This window comes from Pteropus alecto, unplaced genomic scaffold, assembly GCF_000325575.1.
Source record: "Pteropus alecto unplaced genomic scaffold, ASM32557v1 scaffold109, whole genome shotgun sequence".
Taxonomy (NCBI): Eukaryota; Metazoa; Chordata; class Mammalia; order Chiroptera; family Pteropodidae; genus Pteropus; species Pteropus alecto.
Genome location: NW_006494608.1, coordinates 10,943,008 through 10,962,678, shown reverse-complemented (window position 1 = coordinate 10,962,678; position 19,671 = coordinate 10,943,008). Strand labels below are relative to the sequence as shown.

At 35.9% G+C, this 19,671-nt stretch overlaps 1 protein-coding gene and 1 long non-coding RNA gene across 2 annotated transcripts in view; both read right to left on the bottom strand.

Moving 5' to 3' along the window:
* The window catches only part of PTPN12 (protein tyrosine phosphatase, non-receptor type 12), an 87,055-nt gene extending 67,390 nt beyond the window's left edge, over positions 1-19,665 (bottom strand). The window contains exon 1 of the mRNA XM_006925398.3: positions 19,523-19,665. Within this exon, the coding sequence (XP_006925460.1) occupies positions 19,523-19,621 (99 nt within the window). The 5' untranslated portion in view covers positions 19,622-19,665. The remainder of the gene's footprint in view (positions 1-19,522) is intronic.
* On the bottom strand, positions 18,184-19,516 carry LOC112473541. The gene is made up of 2 exons (XR_003044061.1): positions 19,010-19,516; positions 18,184-18,451 (listed from the first exon to the last, which is right to left on the bottom strand). It is a non-coding gene; the product is annotated as an uncharacterized LOC112473541 (long non-coding RNA).
* Positions 19,666-19,671: the final 6 nt, after the last annotated feature.

Genomic DNA, 19,671 nt, shown 5'->3' with positions numbered 1-19,671 from the left:
TTATTTGCATTTCTCTATTATTGGAGAAGTTAGTGATTCATTTACCATTTTATATTGCAAAGGGAAGTCTTAAGTAAAATGGTGTTCCCTTGCATCACTTTTTGAAGTGACAATTCTTAAGTACCAGCTAATTTCTAACAGAATGACACCGTAAGTATGACAATACTTCACTGTCCATTTGACTTCATTAAGCCACACAACACTACTTGTTTAAATCTTAATCCTTAATACGTATCATGGGTACACTGGCAATCTCTGGGATTAAATTGTTATAGAGCATGTCCCCTATAATCAAATAATATTTATCATTTAAATTATTCTGCTGGCTAGAACATCTCGTGAATGAGAAAGACCAAATCTACTTTTACCTGCAGAAAGCTGACTTAGCACTTATCCTAAAAATTCATACAATTTTAACCAATTCCTTGTATGTTGTCTTAATATTTATAAATTCACCAACAGCCCTACTATATTAGTTATTTCTATAACTGTTCTTTTTGACTGCTCTTATTTAGTTAATACTGCTACTAACTGCTATTTCCTAAAGTTTCTTCATGATTCCCACCTGCAATTGTTTGCTCAAAGGGTTCCGTCTAAACTTCACCAATCCTTCTGGGCTCATTCTGAAAGTCTGTTCTTATAAAGTCCATTTTACAACTCTCCTAACAATGTGTGAATTTTCCCTTTTAAGAATCCTCATTGCACAACAATGTGAATGTACTTAATGCCACTGGGCTGTATACTTAAAAAATGTTAAAATGGTAAATTTTGTTATGTACATTTTACTGCAAAAAAAAAAAAAAAATCCTCATGGTAGTTTGTCCCATGGTATTGTGTTCAGTTTTGCATGTAGGTTGCCTTCATCTTTATTTCCCTACCTCTATTGAAAACTCCCCCAGGAAAGGGGTCATATAAGCCCTACTGCCATTCAGATGAATTTACCAGAAAACGCAGAATATCTCACTCTTTGAAATAAAGCAAACTCACAATAATTCTATATACAACTCACTTGAACTCTGATGTGATTAAGAAATATAGGTGACCATTTAGTATTTGTTTTCACAACTTTATTAGGTGAAAAGGAGCCTCTGTCTTACTTGTACATGCTAAATTAATGCTAAAGTCTAGTTTTATGTTTCAATGAAGTTGCTACACTGATAAAGCAGAATTTAAAACCATTAGAAAGGACATTATTTATCAAAATAAACATTAACTAGAATACTAAAGGTATATGAACAGAAATGCTTTGACTGATAAGTTTGCAGAGATGGAGCCACCTTCTCCTCCTACCCCATGATTAAAAATGGTTCACATGTAGCACTTAAAAAAAATCTGTGTTAACAGACATGGGACATTAACATGTCCATTCCATAATCAACTATAAGGCAAAAGATTCTGGCAAATAGTTGATAGCCAGTAGAAATGTTAACTTCTGTGGTATCAGGCAACCACTTATTCCAAGGGTTCTGTCCATCAGTCAGTCAGTGTCTGTCTGTCTGTCTGTCTGTCTCTCTCTCTCTCTCTCTCTCTCTCTCTCTCTCTCTCTCTCTGTCTCAAGTTAGGAATAGCTAGCTTCTGGTGCCCATAATGACTACACTGAAAGAGGCAACAAAATGTAATAGTTAATAGCATAGGTTTTATAGTCAAAATAGTTCTGCCACTACCAACGTGACCTTGTGCAAGTCTAGTTTCCTCATCTGTCAAAATATGACTTGGATTAGTCTGTGGATCCAATGTAAAGGGCCTGGTGACATTCCTCACAGAGTTTATTATATAAACAAGGTATACAGCATTATATATACACACCATTATTTGTGTTGTCTGTGAAACATACTTTGTAAGCAACTACAATACTTAATTTACTTAACAAGATTTACAAAGCACCTCTCATATGGCCATTGGCTAGGTTTCTAAAAATATAAAGACAAGACAGATCCAGGCCACTGGATTTCTGAATCTCTGACTGCTAGAAATAAAGACCTCACAACCCAGTAATAGAAACAGAAAATAAATATAGAAAATGTAAACATGTAAACAAACTCAATTTATTTCATCAACAGTTTTCTGCCATGTCATATGCTACTATTTAATGATTACCACTCCCACCTTAGCCAGAATGATGCAACTTAAATGGGAAAAGTTCTGTATAGTACTATCAGAGGTCTACCACCCGCAAGGCCTCCACCAAGCTGAAGAACAATTGTGGTACCTGTTTCCTCATCTATAAAATGAACAAAAATATCTTGCTCAATAGGTTGTAGTGTGAAGTATGGGAGTTCATTAAACACAAACTAGCACCAACTAAACACTTTTAAGGTTTTTCAATCATTTCCTTGATTCCATAATCTCAGGGCTTTAAGCCAGGTCTGGTTGCAGTAGATGACCATTTTGTTTTAGAAGTTGAGTACAAGGCAAACAGCGCACAAGGGTGGCAGCACAGAGGGCAGAAATGGGAGAAGAGATCCAAGGTTAAGAGAGGAGAGAATGATAAACCAAATCAAGAGATTAGCATTTTGACCTGTCCTCATTCCCTTCCCCAAGTTCTCTTTTCTCTAAAACAACCACTGCAGGTTTACCTTTCAGGGCAACGCATATAGGACAGGAATTCATGGACAAGGGTAATTATTCTTACCTACTAACAACTGCCTAAAACTCTCTAGTATCTTCCATTTTACAAAAAAAAAAAAAAAAAAAAAATTAATGCAAATCTATCCTATCCTTTTCTCAGTACTTTTGAAAAGTCATTCATAATTTCTATTGCCAAATCCAGGTTTAAATCCAAATTCTCTTTGAAACTCCTCAATCCATTTGGCCTCTATACTACCCTTCACGTTCTGCTATCTCTCTAGCACTGAGAGTTTACCATCAAGAGACACTTAAGTGTTCCTAATGTTCTGTAATCCTCTGTTATTGAGCACATATTCCTTTTTTCAGAAATCTAATATTCTTTCCTGAGTTCAAATCATCACCTATAACCACCTCCCAAATTAAAGACCTATAGAGCCAAACATGACACTGGCCTGAAATCTAAATTCAACTCAAATTCAATATATTTAATATTGAACTTAATTGGTACCCAACTCTTCAAACCCATCTTTCCTATCTCATTACTAGCACTTAAGTGTCCTAGTTAGCTTGGATAAAATTTCCTCACCCTCCAATATCACCAAGTTTTGTGAATGCTACCAAATTCATACCTTTTCTTTCTATTCACTGTCATTGTCTTCAGGCCCTCCTGCTTGTACTGGAATAGCTTTTGGTCCTTACTTCTCTACAGTTTATTCTCCACACAGCAGCCAAGGTGATCCTGCTAAAAGGTAAGCTAACATATCATTCTTAAGAGTAAAACCCAAAAGGCTTTTGTTTTGCTTAGAGTAAAAGATGAAGTCCTTACAAATACCTATAAGAACCTAGATGGTCTGCTCTAACTCCCAACCCCACTGCAAATCTATTACTGCCTCATTCATTCTGCTCAAGCACGCTGGCTCCCTTGATATTCCTTCAACACACTCTTAACTTAGATCCTTGGGCATTTAAAATTCTATCAGTCTGCAATGTTTTTCTTACAGATAAATGCATGGCTCATTCTCTCACTTTTTCAAGTCCTGGTTCAATGTCTTAACCATCCTATGTAATAACAGTATCCCCTATACCTGACATATGGTAGACCGATCATATTAATACCCTAGTTTTCAACCTTCTCTGTATTAAAACCGCATGTGACTTTGTAGTTCTTCTGACTTAAAAGATGAAATCTATTTTCCCATCCTTGTAGTTGAGGTGGTGTTATAACCTACTTTGGCCAACAGAATGTGATAAAAGTGAGTGTGCCATTTCTAAGCCTAAATTGGCCTTGCATATATTCCCCTCACCTGCACCTCTGCCACAGCCAAGAGAATGTGCAAGGTAGCCAGTTGGGGAATGAGAAACATGTGGAGCAGAGACAAGCAATCCCAGCCATAACCAGGCTAGATGTGCTGATAGCCAGCTAACCCCCAGAAATGAATAAACCCAGTCAGGATCAGCAAAGCTACCTAGATGACAACCAAAACATGAAAAAATATTTATTATTATATGCCACTAAGGTTTTGTGGTTGTTATACAACATTACTGTGATAATTGATACACACTACTACTTTTTTTCCTTCCTATTTTATTCTTCTACATAGCATTTAATATCTGATCTAGTATATATTTACTTGTTTATTAGGTTATTCTCTTTACTCTTGCCAATAAAATGTTAAATTCCATGAGGATTTGCAGTCTTTAGGGTCTAGGATAATGCCTGGCACATAGTAGGCATTCGGTAAATATTAAATAAGTAAATAAATATAACCAAGCATGATAATTTAGTAAATCATTTGGATCTATGTATCTGTGTTAGATATCGTTTCAATCTATGGAAGCCATTAAACTCAGAACCAGTCTTTTGAATCACTATTTCACAGTTTCACAGTGTTAAAATCATGATTTTTTTAAAAAATATTATTTTACTGAGCAAATTATGCTTTATGTGCCATTAGTAAATAATTTAAAATTTAGGAACATTATTTACACAGGATTTATCTCATCCTACTCTAATTTTGGTGTATATTTAATAATAATAAATTGTAGCATGGTAGCGCAAGTATATAATTTATAAATTAATGAAACTATATCAAGAAGGTACACGCTCAGAAGTTTTTACCATGATCAAAAGTTTGGAGAGCACTGGTTTGGAGATCAAAAGTCAAAACTCCCAAGTTACTATCAATGATATCTTTAGATAATAAAATATACTATACAGATTATTTTTTTCTCTATCACCAAAGAGGTCCAAATGTGCAAAAGAGCAAGAAGTTGCTTTTTCCTCTCGTATTGATTTTACTTCTCATGTAATATCCTCAATCATTATTCTTTCCAATCATTTATTTAGGATAACATTTGACAGTACACTATGTCCTTGATTCATATTATTACTAATTCTCAAACTGCAAAATATTCCTGTTTTATGGATGAGGAAATCAAAGTTGAGAGTAGCTTAAATAACTTACTCAAAATTACAGAGATAGTAAATAATGGCTAGGTCTATTCCAGATATAACTGTTGTGATCTACATCAACTGGAGTATCCAATATAACACTAGACACTCACATCACTAAAATCAAATGTATCACAGAGATGTGCTACTTCTGTCTGGTCCTTTTTTTCCTGCCATCTACATATTCTTTCCTTAACCATCTATAATTAAAATTCCCTCCTACTAGCATCAAAGATTATTTTTCTTCCCTCTTCTAACTACAGCATATCTTAAAGATAAAGTAGTAACAGTTTATATATCTATTCAATCCATGTTCTATTTTAAAATAAATTTTTCTAAATCTTCTTAATAAGGAAAATAATAAATGAGGCGATCATTCTGGAACATATTTGAACACATTAGATATGGCATAAACAATATACGATTTGCAAAGAATATATAGTTTATAAACAATATAAAAACTGGCATATAACAAAGCAACCATTGAAAATTAAATGTATTGGTTACATATTCTATACTCTAGACTAATTTGCATTTTAAAATACTTTAAAAATAATCTGCCATCTATCACAAGAATTTAAGGCATGAGAAAATACCAATACTTTATTATTCTTTGAAACTCTTAAGCAGCAGTAGAATAATCCATGTCACTACAGTCAATATTACAAGATTATATTCTTTATTTCTAAATATTCAAGTATTCAATTATATTTTCCTTATGTCCTAAGAGCATCAAAAAGTATGCTACATCTGAGCCAATAATAGAGACTAAAAAAGGTAGGTAAAAAACCGGGTATAAATGATGCTTCAACATCAAGGGTAGAAAGGACTTAGAAAAAAGAAGATAGTCAACAGTGTTGAATGCTAAAGAAGAATCAAGAAAGATACAAACTACTATAAAGTATCTATTAAATATGTATAGATCTAAGCCAAGCACAGTAAATTAAGTTTCAGCAAAATGGTAGAGCCAGGTTAAAGGAATAAAGAAGGGACTGAGGAAGTGGAGCTAGCCAATGCCTATACCTAATTACTCATTCACGAAAGCTTCCTTTTAAGCCTTCATTTTATCTTTAATAATTCCTCTCAATGTTGATTTTCACAAAAAAAATTTTGTTTCTAGCTTTTGAACTATTAAAACTCGTCCTCTTTACTTTTCCATAAAATGTAAAAACCAAAGCATCTAGTATATTAAAGACTAGTACATTTCTCTCACTTTAACAATTTTCTAACTGAATTATAAAGTAATTAAAAAATAAACCTTTTTATTTTGTGCAACATCTAATAATGCCAGTGAAAGGTTTTAAAGGTAAATATTTAAACATATTCAATTACTTTAGCTGCAAGTCCTATTATTGATATCTACCTACTGTATGTTCCTCCTTGGCATTTAAATATAATCTATTTACAGTATTAGAAGAATTACAAACGAGGCAAAATTACAGGAAATTTCTAAATTACACAGTAGTATTTTAAATCCACAGATGTGGAGGCCCAATTGTAGTTATACATGGATTTTCAACTGCTCAGGGGCGTCTGTATCAAGGGTCAGCTGTACATGCTGATCTATTTCTAACACCAACTTTCTATGCACATTAACAAATCTTAGGCACAAATAGGCCACTGGACAAACTAGAGAAAGATGAAAAGACAAATAGAGATGCACAGGGAGGTATAAAGGCAGGCAGATAGATACACAGCAGAGACAGGTACACTGACAACCAGGCAAACACAACATTATTGTACTTAAATTAATGTAAAATTTATTGTGAAGAAAATACATTAGTCTTTCAGATAGTGATAAATTTCGGAAATACAGTCAGGGAATAAATAAAGAATGACTAGATATAATACTTTGATAAAATTGTTCTTTAGAATATTTCCTTAAAAGAGGTAATGGTCTGGTTACGTATTTACATACTAAAAAATTACAACTTAATCTTATGTACCATAAACATGCAGTTTACAGATTATCTTAATTTTATAGTTTCCACACAGAAACCTTAAAAGTTTGTCTAATGTTTAACATGTACCGTAATGTGAAATAATGCTCTTCCAGAGCCATAAGAATGTTCTCTAAATAAGGGCTCTTTATGCTTCTTTTTTCCTTTTCTAAAAGAAGGTGGGTAGAATTTATTTGAGGCTGAAACCTTAAAAAATTGCTTTTCATTTTTTTCTTCAAGAATTTTTGTGCTAGATATACTTTGCCTGCCTGCCTATTTAGTGAACTATCCCGCTCCTTCCCTAAGAGAAGTCCTTTTCATAAACATCTGAATAAGGTCTCCACTTTGGTCAACAACATACATTTATCCTACAATACCCACCTCACTGGCAAGTTGATTGGTTCTTTCAGGAATGTGAAAGTAAGATACAGCAACTCTAGTCATTCTGAGCTCTCCCTAAACCAGGGGTCTTTAACTCCCAGGCCACGTCGGTACCTGTTAAGAACCGGGATGCACATCAGGTGAGCGGCTGGCGAGAAAGGTGAGCAAGCAGAGCTTCATCTGCAGCTCCCCAGCACTAGCATCACCGCCTCAGCTCCACCTCAGAGAATCAGGCATTAGATTCTCATAAGAGTACTGGTCCCTGGTGCCAAAAAGGTTGGGGACCGCTGTGATAAACCGAATAAAGTGAAAGAGTGAGGCTGGTCACCATAGGAATGCCTTTATTCAGCACATGTAGCCCCCCAAACACTGAAGGTCAAAATGCAGAGGTAAGAGTAAAGCAGGTGTACAAGAAGCAAAGGCAAGTATCCAAGAAACCCTAGATCCAAGAAACCCTAGAGAGACAGAGAAACCAATAAATATAGAGAACCACAAAAAGACAGAGGAGCTGAAATGAAGAGTCACCTAGGTTATGGATGACTCTCCATTTCTTGGTCCCTGTCTTTCAAGGAGCACAAGGGCAGTATTCCACTGTGAACAAGTCTTTTTTTCACTTAAGCTAGCTTGGAAGTAGGTTGCAAACAAAAATCTACACCAACAAATAATTTTTCTGTAATCTTCAGGACATTTATGTCCCCCTTTTCTCTCTTTTCCTAAATACTAAGAATGTAACTGTTGGCTTAGGCACCATCATGTCATAGAAAAGGGATGTGCTTTGACAACTTGGGGCAAAGTTAGCTCTGCCAACTTCTAACTGTAAAACCTGTAACAAGCTCCTTAATTTCTAAACAGCTTTAATTTTTTTTTTTAAACAAACTTATGAGTAAATCCATTGCACACAATGTGAGAAAAAGGTGTCCAGAAAAGCTATACTCCACATTTTGGTAGATGGGATATAAAACTCCTTTCTTTGCCTTTCCTAATTTGGTTTTGGTTCCAAATGTATAGTCTCAAAACCTCTAAGGGTCATCTCCTGGAACACTAAAATTTGCTGAGAAATTCAAACTAAGCAAGAGTCCCAGCATTATAAATATTTCCTAGGTCCTAAAGACTTTTCTTAAATGTAATTTTTAGATAGCGCTTTTAACAGAAGCCAAAAAAAACAACGATCTAACCATTTAAGAACTCTATTAACAGAGAGAACTACTTTATCTATCTGGGATAAAGTAAGATTACCAGATTTAAAAACATTGACCATGTGGCTTGAACTATATTTTTAAAAGATCGTTTATGCCAACCAAACTGTAAGGCTAAGCAACTATGCCACAATAATGAGACATCAAAACACTTATCAAAACATTCAGGAGTGTAGAGGCCAATTTCATATTCATCTCATACTCAGCATGTAAGCTGTTCTCCCTTATGGAACTCACTCCTATTATGTGGGTATATGGATTTGCTTATTTTATACACTGCCGCCTTGCTCCTTTCATCTAAAACCCACAGTTCTTATCATCTCTGTCTTTGCAAATGCTGTTTGTTTGCTATATCTGAGATGCCTGTTATCCTAATCCACCTGACAAACTCTTACTTTAAGAAGTCAGCTCAAATGGGGCCTCTTTGCTGAAACTGTCCATGATCTATCTATTCAGGCTGATTTAGGCTCTCTTTTGCCTCTATGGTTTAAGTCTTAAATATACTTCCATTAGAGCTAATATGACATTTTTAATTACTACTTAGTACCTCCTACGTACTATGTTAGGAGCTTTACATACATTATCATCTTGATCTCGGTCCTTCCTGATAGATATTATATTCCCAATTTTCCAAGATAACTTGTTTATATCATAGTAGGGCCAGAATAGAAATTACTAACTATACGCTTCCAAAGCTCATTATCTTTCTACTAGTCTAGAGGTACTAAGGTTTTTGGAATTCAAGTCCCTTGAGATCCAAAAGCTATGAACCTTCCCCACTCCACTCCACCCCAATGGGCTTACACACAAAATATTATGTATAAACAGAAACAGTTCATAGACTGGCACTGAAGCCAATCCACTGCCCCCAGAAAAACTTTCTGCTGCTTCTTACATGTCTGTTCACAGTAGGTAAACCTCTTGAGGAAAACAACTGTCATATTTTCAATTGCCAATTCTAAACAGAGTACCTCGGCCATAGTGGGCACTCAATGATAATATTTTGTATGAATGATAGATGACAAACCAAGAATGACAGGGACACATTTTTGTATTCTTTTAGAGACTACCAGGGTAGCTACTCAAATGTTAAATAGTTTTTCAAATGCAGATTACATTTTAAAAAGTTATTACAGGAAATGTAAAAATTAGCATAAATTCCAAAGCCTGAGATTAACATGATCCACATTCCATAATCCCCAGGAATAAGTTTTAGAGAGTAACTACATATATCTGCCATAAGCCAGTTCACAGACACTACAATATTGTACAAATGGAAACAACATTTTTGTGTGATTTCGGAGTGAAAGAGATAATTGTCAAGGCTTGATTGCGTAAATCTAAAAATTTTAAATACCACAGGAACTATAGAAAGCTGGGAGAGGAGATCAACTCCTACTTAGAAGAGACGAGTGGTTTAGTACTGCTTATCACTGAACTTGCCTTAGCATGTCTTCAACACAAATCTAATTAAAGGCTTTTCCTCATGGTATTAAAAATCAAATTTTACAATGGAGAACAAGCGCTTTAAGATAAACAGGCTAAAATATTTATTCTAGAAAGCAAAAATTAATTACATTTTTGCTTTGAGTACTTGGTGAATGTAGCAAAATCGTTCTAAATTTTTAGTGTTCTGATATTCAAAGTACTGGTTTATAAAACAGAAAAGTTTTCCAAGAAAGGGAAAAAGTATGTTCAACAGTACAACCACAGACAAGCAAGATTTAATTCATTCAGTGGATATGCTCAAGGACAAGAAATAGCTTATTCCAAAGAGAAGAGGGTGAAATTCTGCAGAGTACAGGAGTTTAACATTGGAAACGTAATGTGAGACTGTTGAGAGGGCTCTGGAATGCCAGGCTAAGGAGTATAGACTTTATCCTAGTGGCCTGTGATTCTAAACTAGGGCAAAACTTATAAAATTGAGGTTGCAGAAGAAAGGAAAATAAGGAAGACAGACAAACATATAATTAGTTTGAAAAAAAGCAGAGCTTGGATTTGATGCATTGGCATTTAAAGTCCAATAATTTTAATGGTTGTCCAAGGGATCCTTGAGGTTTTTAAATATACATATTGATAATAAAAATAAAACCATGTTTCCAATATGGTCCTATACGAATGTATTAAAGAAAACACAGAACTGAGTAGCAACACTAGGACTCAAACACAGACTCACACACACATCTCCTGACTTTTAAACCAGTATGCTTTCCTTCATCCCACAGATGCCAACGCTTGAAAGCAGTATTTTAGGAAAGTGAGTATGATATATGGAATGGACTGAAAAAGGAAAGAAACTAAAGGCAAGAAGAAAACAACGGCTATTGCTGTAATTGCTCCCCAAATACCCACAAGTTACAAGATACTACTATTTTTGAAAAGACGCCAGTGACAGTATATCTGGATTTTATTAATGCAATCTAAAACCAAAAGTTAAAAGTAGACATTTTATTAAAAGTAATATTCTAAGATAATGTCCCCAAAATACGATTTGAGGGGTGGGGGATACTTTAAGTAGTTCCCTAAATTTTTATGCACACCAACCAACATACGGAGAAAAACATTTACTGAACTACTTTTCATATTTTTGTAAAAGATATTACAATTAATAAATATCATATTTATTTAAAGGTTTTATTGAATTCAGTCTAATATTTTATGTTGTATTTTCTTTTTCAGTAGATACTGAAAATATAATCAATGTGTAAGCACACCTGTATGCATAGAACTGGTTAAAGCAGTTCTCACACTGGTCTAAGAGACAAGCCCCCTGGACCATTTGAGGAATCTACCTGAAGAATAAATCTGTCTTACAGCATTAAGCTCGCTATGATTTCTACTCATGCCATGGCCATGAATGCCTATTAAATGCCAGGCACTATATTAAGCAACGGGGATACAGTGATAATGAAGTCCCAGTCTCTACCCGTGGAGGCTTTCAGTCTGGGAAGTCAGAAATGTACGTTTATGAATCTTATGAAATGAGTGCTATAGAAACACGTAAGTATTTAACATAGGAACAACAAAAAATAAATCTATTTAAATGTTAACTAAAGTCTCGCTTTCAGTTTCAACTTTTCAAAAATCTTTTTTAAACTGTCAAATATTGAAGGGAAAAAACACTCACAATAGTCTAAAAGTAAATACAGTAAAAAATTCCTTAAAATTAACACTTGAGGTAGATTTTTAGTGTGCTATTTCAGTGAGCCATGTCTGCAGAATTACTTAAAAGTTCTCTTCTATTTGTTAGTTAGAACATAAATGTTTGACTGGACACCCATCCAAGGATGGATAAGAAACTCTTAACTAAACCAGTAGCACTGGGAAAGCACTAAGATAGCACAAATGCAAAGACTGGAAAATATTTCCCATTGCTCCAGTTTTGAAAGACACATGAGGCATACAGAACCATTTACATAAACTAAGATATTTTACAAACCTACAAGCCAACCATAAGATACCACTTCACACCCCCTAAGATGGCTATCAAAAAGACAGACAGCAACAGTGCTGATGAAGATGCAGAGACATTGGTAAAAATATAAAATGTGCATTCTCTTGGTGGGGATGTAAAATGTACAGCTTTAAATAAAGTCTGGCAGTTCCTCAAAATGTTAAACATAGAATTACCATGTTACCCAGTAATTCTACTCCTAGGTATATACTCAAGGCAATTGAAAACATATATATCCTAACAAAAACTTATTTACAAATGTTCAGTTTTATTGATAATACAAAATACGAATATTACATTTTATGCATTATTGTAGAATACTAAATATTCTAGAAAGTATAAACTCAAATGTTTATCAACAAATGAATGGATAAACAAAATGTGGTATATCCATACAATATTATTGTCATAAAAAGAAATGAAGTATTTCTGATCCATACAACATGGATAAACCTTGAAAACATGATAAGTCAAAGAAGTCACATCACATACTGTATGATATAATTTAATAATTTATATGATGTGTTCAGAAGAAGCAAATCTATGGAGACAGAAGATAGATTAGCGGTTGCATAGGTCTGGGGAGAGGGGTGATAAAAATTGACTGTGGGGCTGGTTGTAAAATATTGTGAATATACTAAAAACAAATCGTACAGCTTGAATGAATTTTATGGTAGGTGAATTATATCTCAATAGAGCTGTTATTAATTTTTAAAACACCTTAAAACAATAGTAAACAGTTTAACAATGAAAATTTTTATACTTATCTATTCTATGCAGTATAAGAGCTTGCCAGGCTTCCAGTCTTTCCTCCCCTCCTGTTTTCTAACATTTCAAATCCAAATTTTCAAAAAGAAATAAATAAATAAAATTCAGAGGTCTTATATAACAAAAAGGCAAATTCTTATCTTAAAAAAATTTTTTTTAATTTTTTAAATTTTTCTATTACAGTTGAGATACGTTATATTAGTTTCAGGTGTATCTTGTTATCTTTCAAAATTATATTTAAACAGAAATCATTTCACAAACAAGGATATACATACAGATAAGAATTTATGGAAAATATTGTCTCTATCTTACCTTTTTTTAAAAAAAAAAAAGCAGAGGGGGGGAGGGGAGCTCTCCTTCAATCTGGGTCTTCCTCTAGTTTCTGCCATCTACTTTCAGAATGATAAAGTAAATGGAAGGAATTTATACCCATTTCGCCTATTTTCTACTCGACCCATTATAATCTGGCTTGTTCCCAGACCCCAACCCAAAACTGCTTTTTCTAGTCAACAAATCACTCGTAGCTGGCAAACAGAATGGGTACTTTCTCAACCTCACCTTACCGGTCCTCCCAGAATTATATGACTTAGGTAACTACTCCTTTCCTGAAACTCTCCCAGGCTTTTTTGACATCCTTTGGGTTCCCATCCCTTCTCTTTGACCACACCTTCTCAGGAACAATCACCAGTACTTCCTTTTAGGGCTGCTCTTTAAATACTGATGCTCTTCAACCCAAAGCTGGACACTCTATATACTCATCTGAATACGCTTATTCACTCCCATGCTTTCAATTACCTCTTACATGCTCATACGATGACTCCTAAATCTTTAACTCTATTTTGCTCTCTTGGGCTCTACGTTTCTCCTAGATGTCTCATAGGTACCTCAGTTTCAACAAGTCTAAAATAAACTCATTTTCTTCCACATTGAAATTTTCCCCCTCCATTTTTTTCTTGACATCCTCTACTCGTTACTCCTTTATTCCTTATTTACCAAATGGTACCTTCTAACTTCAGTGATAGCATACCATGCTAGAAACCTTGGAGTCATACTACAATACTCCTTTCTCCTTTACTACCCATTGAGGCTTCTTTCTTAATCCTTATCATATTCTTTATAAGCTCTGTCTAGTTTGGTTCAGATCCTCATCTAACTTCTTAAATTTCAACAGCTTCCAAAATACTCTTCCTCACCTGCTAATCCATCTTTCATACTGGCATCAGAATCAACTTTCTACAACACAAATCTGTCAAATGACTGCTTACCTTTCTTAAAACAGGAAGTGGCTCTCCAGAGATTCATAGTAATGATTCTCAGCTTTTCTACCAGAATTTGAATAACTGAAGACTCATAGTAAAGCAGACTGGGGCAAGAAGAGGAGGTGGAGTGCAGTGGAGTGCTGGCAGCTAGCATGTCTATTTTCTTAACACCTGCCCACTTTCTCTGTGAATCTAAGAGCTATAGTGTAGAACTGTTCAAAATTACTATTACTGATCTATAGAATAAAATATAACATAGATGCAAAAACAATCTAACCCCTACCTACCTTTCTTAGCATCATCTTTAGCCTTTACCATGAATTACTTCACTGGTTCTCAAAGTATGGTTCAGAGACAGCCCATTCCCAGACCATTTCAGAGAGCCCATAAGGTCAAAGCTCTTTTTCTAACAATATAAAGTTATATTTCCTCATCTGTAAATATGAGAATGCATAGACTTTAGTACATTAATTTTTTTTATCATTTTCATCCTCTTTGGAGTGGTACAGTGGAATTTTCTAAAGGGTACATGACACTTGATACTGTGTGAAATGTAACGCTGCAACATTATGAATGTATCAGGTATGAGAATCCAGCTCCTTTCTATTAAGCCAACATTAAAAAAATTGCAAAAATATAAAAATGCTTCTTCTATTTGTTTTGAATAATTACTTGGCATAAAATACAGTATACAGGTTAATATGGAATGGGTTTATTATCATTATTTTAAAGTGAATTATTTTTTAAAATGTTTTAATTTCTAATACAGTAAATAAACAAAAGCTCTTTGGGAGTCTCAACAATTTTTAAGCGTGTAAAGGACTGCTGAGACCAAAAAGTATGAGAACTGCTGCATGAGTTACAGCAGATTATCTACCTCTCCCTAAACATATTCAACTTTAAAACCTCTATCCCTTTTGTACAGTGATGCGTCTTCCTCCACTAGCCTAGTTAGTCTTAGCCAGGTCCTTAAGGACCCTCAGATGCATCCTGGAGAGAAATGATAAAAAGAACAGGTTCTGAAGTCAGGCAAGACACTTAACTTCTCAGAGTGTGTTGCTTCATCTGTGAAATACAGGTTAAATCTATCTTATAAAATGTTGATATGTTAAATAAGAGAGTGTAAAACATCTGGTAGTGTTTAGCACAGAGATGAAAAATGTTAATTTCCTTTCTACTGAAAATAATTTATAAAACTACTAACATTACTGTAGTAAAATAAAAAACAATATAACAATTGTTTAATCATAACAAAGCAAGCAAACTGGTTGTTTTGAGTAGTTCTGTCAGGATTACTATTTGTACAACAAATGGTTTTATAGACTAAAGCCCTTCAAATCCATAACTTCTATGGTAGTTTCGTGGTTACCTCTGATTGACAAATTAAGTTCAGATTAATTTAAAATATCAGCTATTTTAAACAGCATTTTAATATAGGATGGTTTAGTATTATACATCCGTTTAGCCTTAGAAAAATGTCCATAAATCCTCTCCTTCCAATGTTTCACAAAATTAAGTTCTATAATTCACATCTCTGCTGCATTCTGTTTTTTAAATACTCCACTGAGCATACTTATTAATTTTTTTTCACCTTCATAAGTGGAGAGAGAACTAGTTATTGAGCTGAAACTGCCATATCTGCTTGTAGCTTAACTGTCATCTTTGATGATTTTTTTATATACAAATGTCTAAGCCCATTAGATAACCTTTAGCCTGATTAGAATAAATTTACTGGTTTCAACACTTTAGACATGATAAAGCTTTAAAAAGCAAAAGAAAATAACTAAAAATGAAGCCCAGATACCTTTCCTTCTAACTCTATAGTAATCTGTAACTAAATACATATAGATACGAGGATATACAGACCTCAGTGCAATAAATTGTTAGATGATGACTAAATATCAGTTCAGTCCTGTAGAGTAGGTATTTTTCTTCTTTTAAAGATGAGGGAACTCAATTATCTCGTTTTCTGTTAAGTGGCCCGTCCAAGGTCAGGGCGCTAGCCAATGGCAGTGAAGGGAGTAAAACCCAGGTCTGTCAAACATGAATGTGCACCACCCTACCTTATACATTTACTTGTCATAATTGTTTCCTGCTATCTTGTAAAGAAGACTAAAAGTCTAAATAGTTGATATCAAGTTCTGGAAATGCCACAAATTAGCTGTTTAACCTTTGATATTGTAAGCAATCATTTCAGCCCCATAGTATACGCCATCACAATACCTTAGTTTTCTCCTCTTTAAGAGGATGAGAGGACAACAGGCCAAAGCGAAGAATAGACAACTCATAGAATAGTTAATGACAGATGGAAAAATTTCTACCCTTACTAGTCATCAAGAAATTCAAACTAAAACAAGATGGCATTTTCCAACCATCAAATTATCAAAGATCAAGATATTTTATGAACATTCTATACTACTGACACGACTTCTTCAAAAAGTTATTTATAAACATGTATTAAATGTTTATATCCTTTTACCTAGTACTTCCACTACTGGAAGATAACTTACGCAATAATCTAAAATAAAGAAGTTTTATGCATAAATGTTCATTACAAAATTATGATATTTAATAGCAGTAAATGGTCTAAATATTCAACCACAAGGAAACGGTTAAGATAAGTGAAATATTTTGGAATCACTTAAAACCATTTTTACAAACGAAAAACTCATCAAAATGTTAAGGTAAAAAAAAATACCAAGAATAAAAAATGGTATATGTAGTATGGTCACAGGGTCACAGAGAAGCATTAAAAACATTAATAGGCTAATATAATATTGTATGTCAACTGTACTTTAATAAATATATATTTTTAAAAGGCACTGATCTAGATTATAGATTCATGGCCAAAACAAGATATAAACTAGTTTATATAGGTCAAGTCTATTTGCATAAATAAAAATTTTATATAGATATAAAAAAACAAAAAACATTAACAAAGACAACGTTTGGGTGATGAGACTATGAGAAGGCTGGATAGAATAATGGAAAGAGCACAATTTCGATGCCCATCCGACTTTCCTAAGGGTAAGGCATCATTAGTTATTATTCCATAATTTCTAAATTTGAAATGAACATTACTTTATAGTCAAATAAGGTTATGATAGCTAGATTATCTCTAAGGCTCAGTTCCGAAATGCTAACATTTAAAAATGCATTTTTACTACACATCAGAATTTAAGAATAACAGAATAGTTAGATAATCTTCTATCCTCTTTTATGGCAGAAGGCAGTTTCCCTCCAGTCACAGGAAAAAGCGGCACCAACTAAGCAGCCTTAATTATAGCTACTGCTTATCAAGTCACAGAATTAAAAAAGGCAAGCACTATAAAAGAATGGCCTTAGTCATCAAATCTCAAATGCAGAATCACCTAGCTAGCTATCCCTGGGTATTACGGAAGAAAAAAAGGAAATTCATTTAGTCCTTGAGAAATGAAATCTCCAATAGGAATCCCTGACTCATCCTTAAAGCATGAACCCCCAAGGCTACTTCCTCTGTATAGGAGTTCAGAGACTGGGCACCTGTCCTGATGTCCTGCATCACCAAACAATGCTCTTTCCTGACAGGATATGTCCAGGGATAACAAGATGACTGGCATGCAAAAAAGTGACCACAGACCACACCACCTATCCTTCCTTCTATAACCAAAATAAGACTGCAAAAAAACTGGTTTTAAACGTTTTTAAAAATTCTAAGCAATTTATTTCTATTTTTGCTACAGTAGTAAAAAGGAGACTGCATGCATTATTGTGACACTATTCAAAGAAACCAACACAATCAAAATTCTCAGTAATTAAGGAAAATGTTCTCTTTTTTTATCCTCAGATCAAAAGATAATTTTTCAAAAATACGAAGGCTAAATATCGAGGAAAATGCTTGAAATAACGCATAGATTATTTAATCTATATTTTCCGGTCTTCAAAAGACATTAACAAAATCTTAATCCTATCCTCTATTATGGTCTAGAAAGGCAGGAATCGCAAAGCTCAACGATAAAACTGTGGATCTATTTTATAAGCTGTGAATTTTAACACTAAAGCTTTACTAGACCGAAGTCTCTTTAAAATGTGAAAAAGTATTTCAGTACTAATAGTCATTTCACCTGCACCTTGTAAACAATTAAGCTGTACTTTTAAACAAAAACTAGACAAGGTTTGCGGCTCATTCATTTTTGTATACATTTACTGTGTGTTATTTTTACAATTGAGAATTTCGGGTTGATTATTCTTGGAGGTGTAGCTTGCCCAGGAGCAAAATTTTTCCTAGTTTATTTCCCATTCCCAAATCCCGCCAAGGCTAAGGAGCAACCACTTCCCAAAGTCCCACTTCCTTTTCCATTCCTCAGACCTCCAGGGTTTCCAACGCCCCAGTCTTGCGCAATATCCGTAGGAGCAGCCGCCGTAACCACCGCCTCTTAAGCCGGGAAACAACCCTAAAGGGAACATTGTCCAACAGAAAAATAAAGGGGGGGGGGAATAATGTAGGAAGTCGACTTCTGGTCCCACGCCTTCGGATCTGACCCCCTCATAGTGATGTATCTAAAGCAATTTCACGAACTAGACTTTTAACCTCCTCTCCAGCCCGCCTGCACAAGCAGAGGGCGGAAAGGGAGGGGGGAAGGCTGCGAAGGTTATCTCCCAGTTCAGGGCTTCGGCCCTCATCGTCGCCTCCGCCCCACCAGGACTATTGTTCCCAAGTTCCCCACCCCCACCCCGGATAGGAAGTGATAGTCACATCCCCTCCGCCTTCAGCAATATCCCCTAGGGAGTCCGAAGTAGGTTTCCTTCAGGATAACCCTCCTCCACACACACACTTACCCCCTCAACCTAGTCACTTTGACCCCCAACACTATCTCCAAGCTGGGTCTCAGGAAACAAGAGATAGGACACGGGTAAATGGAAATGAAGCAAACCACAAGATTCCTTAGGGACAATTATTTCCCAGGCGTTTGAGATAACAATTGCGAACCCAGAAACGGCAGAAGTCCTACCTTGCCCACTTCTGAGGCCAGCTTGAGCAAAGAGGCCTCATGAGTTAATGCCAACCTCAACACCCCCGTTCCTCCGTCAGCAGCGATCCGCTCTCCTCCCTGGGCAGACACCCTGCCTAGACCTTCTCAGGAGGGGCAGGTTGGATGGGGAGGTGAGAAGACACGAGCCCCGGCCTGAACGTCAGCCGCCTCTGGATCCCGGACCGAGAAACAATAGGTGGTCGCCGGCGGCTGTGCTGACTGCCGACTCGGCCCAGTGGCGGCTCCCTTTGCGCCCCGAGCGCCGCAGAGGGGGCCGCAAACGCGGGAGGAGGGGAAAGGAGGCCAAGGGGCGGGGGCAGTCTCACCTCCCGCCGGCCTCCGAGACCACCCGGCCTTTGGGGTTGGTGAGCGCCCCCTCCGCCCCTCTCCTCACTGCGGTACACAAAGCGCTGGCGGTCCGGGCCGGCTGGGTGAGGCGGCGGTGGGCTCCTGTGCCGGCGAGAGGAGGGGACAACCAGGGGAAGGACTCACCATGAAGTCCCGGGCGAAGTTGTCCTCTCCATTGTGGTCTGGACTCTTCATGGCCTGGACCCGCTGGATGAATTTCCTCAGGATCTCCACTTGCTCCATCCTCCCGCGTCCCCCCGGCTGCGGTCGCTGGCCCCCCCGCCGCCGCCCGC